At 41.3% G+C, this 8,628-nt stretch overlaps 1 protein-coding gene across 1 annotated transcript; it reads right to left on the bottom strand.

Moving 5' to 3' along the window:
* Window positions 1-521: 521 nt before the first annotated feature.
* LOC139661827 (zinc finger CCCH domain-containing protein 6-like) lies at window positions 522-8,016 on the bottom strand. The gene is made up of 11 exons (XM_071540397.1): window positions 7,726-8,016; window positions 7,507-7,609; window positions 6,968-7,333; window positions 6,665-6,778; window positions 6,342-6,456; window positions 5,662-5,771; window positions 5,403-5,554; window positions 3,591-5,212; window positions 3,379-3,492; window positions 3,100-3,212; window positions 522-1,200 (listed from the first exon to the last, which is right to left on the bottom strand). The coding sequence occupies exons 1-11, from the start codon at window positions 7,797-7,799 to the stop codon at window positions 919-921; spliced, it is 3,165 nt and encodes a 1,054-aa protein (XP_071396498.1). The 5' UTR covers window positions 7,800-8,016; the 3' UTR covers window positions 522-918.
* Between the last annotated feature and the right edge of the window lie 612 nt (window positions 8,017-8,628).

Below are 8,628 nucleotides of genomic sequence, written 5' to 3' on the forward strand. Positions count from 1 at the left end.
TATGTGACATTTTGGTAAAAAAGACCAAGTTAAAAAAAATGTTGCTGCTAAACTAATGTGATAAAAACACAAATGGAAAACAGAAAAAGAAACCCGGACACTGACTCTTGCTACCAGTGTCTGCGGTTGTGTAGGTGTTAGGTCACAGGTTTAATTGCTAAAAATGGTAGGGAGGAACAATTAATTTAAAAAAATATAATTATCATTGAAATACTGTATGTAAAGTGCATGAGGGTGAAACTTCTTCTGAGAGGGAAAAGTGTTCAGGCAGCTTTCTAGAAAAATCAGTTTCCTCGCAATTCATATCACAATTGCAAAAAGATAATTTCTTGCCAATGTTGCACAGCTGTAACATGGAGTATGCTATTCCAAGGATCTAGAGTACTCTGATCAATACCTATGAACATAAACAACAAGAACCAAGACTTGGTTTGAGTCTAGACATTTGGAATTTACCAAATTTAATGTTCAATTCCTTTTAAACAAGATATTAAAATTTAACAATTACAAAGAAGGCAGTAGGTTTGAAATGTATAACTAAAATAAATTTAAATGTGTAACCTTCATAATACCAAGAGGAGGAACACATGGCAAAATATGTCCAAGCGAACGATGGATTGCTATAATTCAATAAAAATGTTTAGCAAACGGTATGGATATGTTTAATCGGGATTGAGATATTCACACTAAAAGCTCCTGATGCAAAGCGAATAAAAACCTTTTTTTTTTTTCTTTTTTTTTAAATGAGCAGCAGATCAGCACCTTGAACTTTGAAATCGCAAATGAGTTCTACTTTTATTTTCACAGTTCAAACACTGGCGTGAAAAAATACATTTGAATTCTACTTTTACTTGGTTTTTAATCAAAAGTCAAATCATCAGTGCATCAAGTAATTTGGGAGTAATTCCAACGTTAACGTCAAAAAGGAGACGCAGTGGGGTCTAAAGTCTTAAAAAGGTCCTTCAGCAGTGTGACTCCCACGTTCCCGTTTACACGCTTCTTCTTTTGTCCAGAGCTTTGCGTCAGCGGCGCCGTCGGTTTCACTAGTAAGCGGTGCGTGTCGGAGGCTCTCACCTGGACTCGACTCGTACCTGGGCTCCTGCAGGTCGACCCGCCTGCTGTCTCCAAGGAGGTTTGAAGAGAGGGCTGAGGTTCTGCTGGATCTGGGTTCTCAACAGACTGTTTGTGAGAACCGTGAGCCTGAGGAGCAGAACACAGAGGATGGGGGAAGAGAGCAGGAAGGGGGATTACAACATATCCTGGGAAAAGGTAATTCCAGGTGTTTTTGACCTGGACCCTTGGCCTATTTTCCATCATTTCACATCATACCAATCAATTCTGACCAAAATCGCCATCAGACTATTCTCCACTATAGAGCTGTTTTCGTCTTGCTTGTGTTACGCCCATAGAGTGCAAGCTGACTCAAGGGGTGACATATTTTAGAAATTATTTATTCTGAAAGAATAAATGAAAAACGGTGGCTTCACTGGTTCAGGTGTTAACTGCCAACTGAATTTAGTTGGAACAATACAAAAATGACAATGTAAAACAGTAACAATATAATATCAAAATCACAGTATTATATCAAAATCTCAACATTTCAAAATACGGTAATAACCATACATTCACTAGATATTTCCATTTAAAATCTATAGGCTAATGGAATCACAATAAACATAAAATAGGCTGTTATATATAAAAGTAGGCTATTAAAAATGATCAATTCTATATAAGGGTATTGAAAGTGCCCATTCTATATCATTCTATTATCTACAATTCTTATCATTGCCAGTATAAAACAATTATCTTATTCCCTTATACCTTCAGTCACACGACCATTACATTAACGATACAATCTCTCTCATTCATCCTCTTTGTTTACATACGTAGTATTACAACATGTGAGCTGCCTGGTTGCCTTGGCAACGGTAAACTACAGCGCTGCTAATCAGCTGTTCGGGCTCTGGCTCTAACTGTCTACATTCTATTAACCGTCGGGAGAAAACGAATAACCGTTAGGAGAAAACGAATAAAACAAAGAAAATAAAAACTACAAAACACTCTAACATTACATCCTACACATACATATGTATCAGTGGAGTCAGGCAAACGTTACATCTGACTCCCTTCGACATGTTTTTACAGGTGTAATTTAATTTGACAACAACCATTCATCATAAACAGCAAGTTAGTGCCAACTTGTCCCCGTTTAGGATACCAAGCTAGCGCAAATACTACTAACAAACTACAAACTACACATGCTACAATGCATAACGGTACACTAAATAGAACGCCTACATTACTGACAAACTGTATAAATGCTTATGTGATATTTACCCACCTGAAAGAATAAATGAAAAACTGTTTGCGAGTCGGCTGGTCTTCAGTGGCTTTACTGGTTCAGGTGTTAACTGCCAACTGAAGAACGCAGCGCAAGCCCACAGTTTATATACCCGCAGGTGATCTCGTGCCTTTTATTCTCAAAATAGAAATGCTTGAAATTGAATGGGGGTGTCTGTAAACATGCAAGATAAAGTGCATACATATAAAATAACACATTTAAGTAAGTGGGCAATTACATATAAATATCCTATGTGCCACACTTGCCTGGGTGCGTGGCTCTCCAATACAGTCCTAAAGTGCCAGTGGACACTCCATAGGTCAAACCCAAAGTACCCAAACCATGTCTTTTTTCAACTTATTGATGTTCACTCTGTACTGAGACACTCTGGCAAACGAGATGTTAAGTCGATCGATAGTGAAGCAATTGATGAGACTTGGGTCAGAATCAATCAGTATGATGGAAAAACAGGATCCAAATCTAATTAAATGGTCAGAGTTATGTTTTAAGAAGGTAGTGATACACCAGACACTTTTTTGGGGAAGTGTAGAGGGGCAACAATCACAGCAACAGGCTACAGAAGTGAGAGAGAGGGTGAAAAATCCATTCAAGCATTTCCTGGCAACAAAATGTCCGATATGAATAAAAACAACAATGGTGAGGCACTTTCTTAAATGTTGCCCATGTAATGTTGCCCATCTCAATTGCCCCAAAAAGTTGCCCTGCCCTACCACTGCTGTAACAGTGTAAATGTCAACCTTGAGCATGTCCATCGGCTCATCTCTCAGCCTCATCTCCCCCTTCAGTTCCTCTTTTATGCGGCTTTCCACCTCGTCTTTCTGTTCCTCCTCTTTTCTCTTCAGCGGTCGCTCTGTGAGGACACAGACGGTGTTGTTTTTGCCCTTGTTTTCACTTTCTAAAATACAATAAAAAACCATCCATTTTACCAGGAAAATACAACAAACAAAATCAGCATGACCATTTTCTACATGGACACCAATTGCAATTTCTTTAATATGAATTAATAAGCACTGTACCTAAAGGGACACTGGTCTGAATGTTGTCCTGTTGCTCTCCATCCTGCTGATACGGGCTCAGGCTCAGAAAGAGCGTTTTCAGAACTGATTTGGCGGTAATTGCTTCTGAAGATCCTACAAAATTAAAAAAGACATAATCAACATAGATTTCAACACTACAAATTTGCATTTCACACTAGTATTCATGTGTGTGACATATTCCAGGCTATTACCCTTGTGGGACGAGACATCAGGCAGCCGCTGCTGAGCCTGGGTTGTGGAGGGATCTGGACTGGTACCACTTTGAATCGGATTGGTGGACATTTCATTGACAGAATCCGACTTTGAACTGTTTGCGTTCTTCCTATCACGTCTTTGCTTGCAGCCTGTTGAACGGGACGTAAGATCAGCGGACCGGTCTGACGCTTGAGGACAGGAGGAAGTCCTTGGAGAATCTGGTTGAGACTGTTTGCATGGTAGAGGAGTCTCACAGATGGGGCTTGCAAAAAGGCTGAGGAAGGGTCTGGCGGTGGCCTTGCCAGGTTCAACTGCAGTTTTGACAGGATTACCTTTACTTCTGCAGGCTGTAGAACTTGGAGTCGGGTGGGAGGATTGAATGGAGTCTTGAGGAGAAGAGGAAGATGTTGCGAAATCTGGTGCAGCCTGCAAGCAAGGCAGCTGATCAAAGCTGTCAGTGATGGGACTTGCAAAAAGCTCATGGAAGGGTCTTTTCAAATCATGCGGCTGTGTGCCAGCTTTTAGGCCAGATGGTGCCCTTTGGGGATGCCGTTTGATCTCGGTGGGTGGCTTGGACGCAAACCGATGAGTGACAGAGTTTGCAGAAACACTGGTCTTACTGTAATTGGTGACAGGTTCAGCAGGAGCAGAAACTCTACCTGCACGGTCGATAAAACTTGAACAGGGGTGAGGAGACTGTATTGAGTCTGGAGAGCCAGATGGCACACGGGAAAGACTTGATTTTAACTGTGTAGGACGTTTAAGAGCAGATGTCTGACTGGGAGGGCTTGCAAAAAGGCTGTGGAAGGCTGTTTGTGGGGGTTTAGCAGGTCCAACAGGAAGAACACCTTTACTTTTACAGTCTTCAGAGCCCAATACAGTATCTCTGGGCTTTTGGGAGTCTTGCAGGTAAGTCATATCCCTAGGCAGGTGCCTGTTTCCTTTGGAAAGATGATGGGGGGATGCCTGAATAATAGGACCTCCTTTCATATCTGCTTTGGTTTTGGAAGACATGGACTTCTCTAGCTTCATGAAGGGGGGCAACAAATCAAACTTTACCGAATGGGAAGCTCTTTCAGCAGGCTTCTGAGATTTGTTTGATTCACTGTCTGTATTTACTGAAGATGAGACCTTTTCATTTTGGTTTGCAAAGCTTGAGGGAGGATCAGCAACCTCTCCAAAGACAGCTTTTGGGGTGTAGGATATGGATTGTGCAGGAGGAGGGGCAGATGAGCAGCTATAGGCAGGATTTCCCACTGCTTTGCAAGACCCAAGAACAGCATCAACAGAGTAAGGAGCATCACTTTGCTTTGCAGAGCCTGAAGGACAATCAAGAGAACTCGGTGCAGAATGAGCGGTCGATTCTTGGCTTGCAGGAGTTGCAAAGAGACTGGGGAAAGGTCTGAATGATTGAGATCCAAGCACTGCTTCGACTGAATAAGAAACTGGCTCCTTGTGGCTAAGGTTACTGGAGGGAGGGCTGTGAGATTGGGCAGCATCTGTTGCATGTGGTGGAACAGCGTCCTCTGTAGTATCAGCCAATCCTTCAGCCTGACACATAAAGGTTTCCTTCTCAGCATGTGGCTCTGATGGGCAGGAACTGTTGTAAAAATTAGGCCTGAAAGATAAAATACCAAAAAGCTAGTTATTATTATGGGTCAAGTTGTGCAACCCAGGTATGGGTTAATCCATAATGTCACGACTTGTGTGAATGATTAACGATTAGATAAATATCCTATCCACTACTCAGTAAAAATTACACAGATATATTTACAGAATTACGCATATTCAAATGTGTATGCTCATACCTGATGGGATGCATTAGCATGTCCGGTTTTGGGTCATCAAGCATCTCATTCTCCTCTGTAATCGCTGACTCCTCGATGCCCTTTGCCCGGCCTGAGGCATCTTGTTCGGCTTTCTTTGCACTTTCATAGTGGTCATTGTCCCTTTTTAATGCCTGCAGTGAGGAGATATAAACCCCATTGATGATTTCAGCAAACAGCAGTGCATATTTTACGCTGATATGAAACAAAAAAATATCTAACAGGTCATTTGCATACACACCTCCTCCAGCAGTTGTTTAGTGAGGTCAGTAAGAGGCTCATGGGAAAACCTGCACTCTGCTCCTTGAAAACACTTTCCTCTGCTATGGAAAAACTTGCAGGGGGCGGAATGTGGCGACTTGGTTAAGGAAATATAATGTCAAGTCCCAAGTCTAAATGTAGAACACCAAGTCAAGTCAGAACAAATCAAGAGTCCAGTATCAATTTAATATCTTAAAGAAAACGAAATATCTAGGACTTTTCAATGCAATATGGTTTTAATAACATATAAACTTGGTAAGAGCATCGTGAGTTTGATTGCTATAATCAGTTTCAACTTCAATAAATTCAATCATTCCATACAAATTCAGAAAACAGAATTTAAATTCAGCTTTCTGATGGAACAAATCTCATAACTTTCAATCTAAGTCATTCACACAAACACAAGATATTTATTCAAGACTTTTTCAAGTCAAAACATGTTCAAGTCATCAAAGTACATGTCCAAGTCAAGTCTCAAGTCACCAGAAGCCAAGTCATGTCTCAAGTCTTCTCTTCATGCATCAAGTCAAGTCTCAAGTCATTTAAACCATGACTTGATTCTGACTTGATTCTGACTTGAGTCCAAGTCATGTGACTCGAGTCCCCACCTCTGCAGTAATGTACAGATGTACAGATCATCGTTGTTGACCCAAAGGATATGGTGCATGTATGGGCAGCTCTCTCCTTTTGCGCAGAATCCTTGGATGTAAAATTTGCACATTTCTTTGATGAGATTGTTGACGACCCGAGCGTGCTCCAGTTGGCATTCGTCACCCTGTATGCAATAAAAAAAGAAAAAAAAGTAAAGCAGTGTTGTGACACTGCTAGAGATGTACCAGAGCCAAGTAAAATCCTCAACGACAAGCACCATGTTTCTATTCCACAAATCTCTTTGATTTGACAAGTTTGACGCCATATCAATTTTCAGTAAATAAGTGATAAACATAATAATAATAATAATAATAATAATAAATGTAACCTGCCTTGATGCATCTTCCCCGAAGGAAATGGCGACAAAGTAACCGTCCATCCACTACCAAAGCATTCTGGTCCTTGAACTCTTCAGTCATGAACCTCTTCCGTTCCACTGGGACATCCTAGGAGGAAAAAAGAAATGAGCACCAAGGGACACAAATTTGGAGCCGTTTTCAAGAGACATTTTCTTCAAACATGGTAGGATGACTAATTTGAATGCCATCTTCTGCCACAAAACTGCTGCCAAACCTTCCACAGCAGGTGAGCGACATGCAAGAGTCCTTTCATCTGTCAAACAGTGTCTTACCCACCTGCTTGCCGACTTTATTCCTGCTGTCCTTGCCTGCAGTCCGGTTAAGCGGACGCCACCCTCCTCTGTCGCCAGGCCCCCTTCTATCATTCTGCCAATCCTGATTCTTCTTCTTCTTCTTTTGCTGCTGTTGTTGTGGCTTGTTAACATTATGACTCTTTTTACTTTTATAATTCTGCACTCTGTGGTTCGTGTTATTCTGATCGGCTTTACTGCCGTGGCTGCAGAAGTCCAGGTTTTCGGTGAAGCCAGCACCAACACGCTCATCTCCAGACTGCTCCATATGGTGTGTGGCTTTAGAGTCGTAGTCTCTGGAGGATGTTGGGGCATTATAAGTCTCTGATGCCTTGGCTTGGTAAAACTGCTTCTGTGGAACGGCAACAAAGAAAACAGTTTTAGCACATCTTCATTTAAGCTTAATCCCTGTTTTTCCAATGGAGCACAGTGACAGTTCATACAGAAATGGTCCATTCAGGGTAAATTTAAATCTCCGTTATTTAGGTGACAGTAGCCTATCAACTACCTGATGTGTAGCATTACCTGTTGGTGTCGTTTTCTCCTTTTATTGCCAGTCTGCTGTTCACCCCAGACTTTCCTCTTTTTGGCATGGCCACTTTCAGCATTCTCCTTCTCACCTAATTTCCTATTAAAAAAAATCAGAGATATGTAGAGAGGTAAGAAAGAAGATTAAAACAGACACATTACCACCCAAACACATTCTCACTAAGTCTGGCACAGGCTGACTGAAAAAGCAGCTACCTGTGTGGAGGACAAGGACTCCTGACATCTTCATCCACAGCTGACAGTCTCGTGAAAAGGTTCGCAAATGCCATTTTACTTTCTTAATTATTAGTTATTTTGTCGGTCATTGTGGAAAGAGTCGCACTGCGGCCATGCACGAGCTTGTGACCACCCGAACAAAAATGAAAAGCAAAAAAAACAAACTCCAACTGCACCCCTTGCAAAGTATAACAGTTGTCGAGCGGTACCTGTGATTAAAAAAAACAAACTGTTGTAGACTTGACGGATCATTCGGCTACGACTTGAGAACGTGCCGCTGAAACAATCCGCGCTACTTCCGTGTTTGTCTACTGACGTCACCGGTCAACGCCCCGGAAACTTCCAAATATAGAGGAGATGAAATCCCGTTTTGTAAACTCTCCCGGTGTGTTTGTCCGTCGTCCTCGTTCTTAACCAAGGAAGTTTGATGGACTGGCGCAAGGAGGTGTATAAACCCAGAGGACTGTCTATCCAGTGCTACCCAACCTTTTTCCTTAAGGGACCCCTATTCTATCACTGAGTAAACAGACGACCCCTGACGAAGTGACATCTTTTATGGATATTTCATATTATATTCAATGCATAACAATAACAGCACAGAACAACTGATTACTGTACAATTAACCCAAATAGTGAACGCAATAACTGCAGGAAGTTCGTGTAAAACGAGCAATTTGGATGAATATTGAGCAGATTATGTGAATACTGCATCAGAGATTAGTTTTCCTGATATTTTTTAGGAACGTTTTATACAATTCTCTGTATTATTTATTTTTTAACTATCATATATAGGCCTACATCTTATGCTTATTTCGGACAAATTCAGTGTTTTCTTCTCCCTGACGCTGTTGTTCTATTAGCTCTTTGGTTGTTTTAACTGTG

This window comes from Centroberyx affinis, unplaced genomic scaffold, assembly GCF_046629955.1.
Source record: "Centroberyx affinis isolate AG114_WGS23_722 - 3 ecotype Tasmania unplaced genomic scaffold, CSIRO-AGI_Caff_v1 ptg000210l_1, whole genome shotgun sequence".
In the NCBI taxonomy this organism is placed as follows: Eukaryota; Metazoa; Chordata; class Actinopteri; order Beryciformes; family Berycidae; genus Centroberyx; species Centroberyx affinis.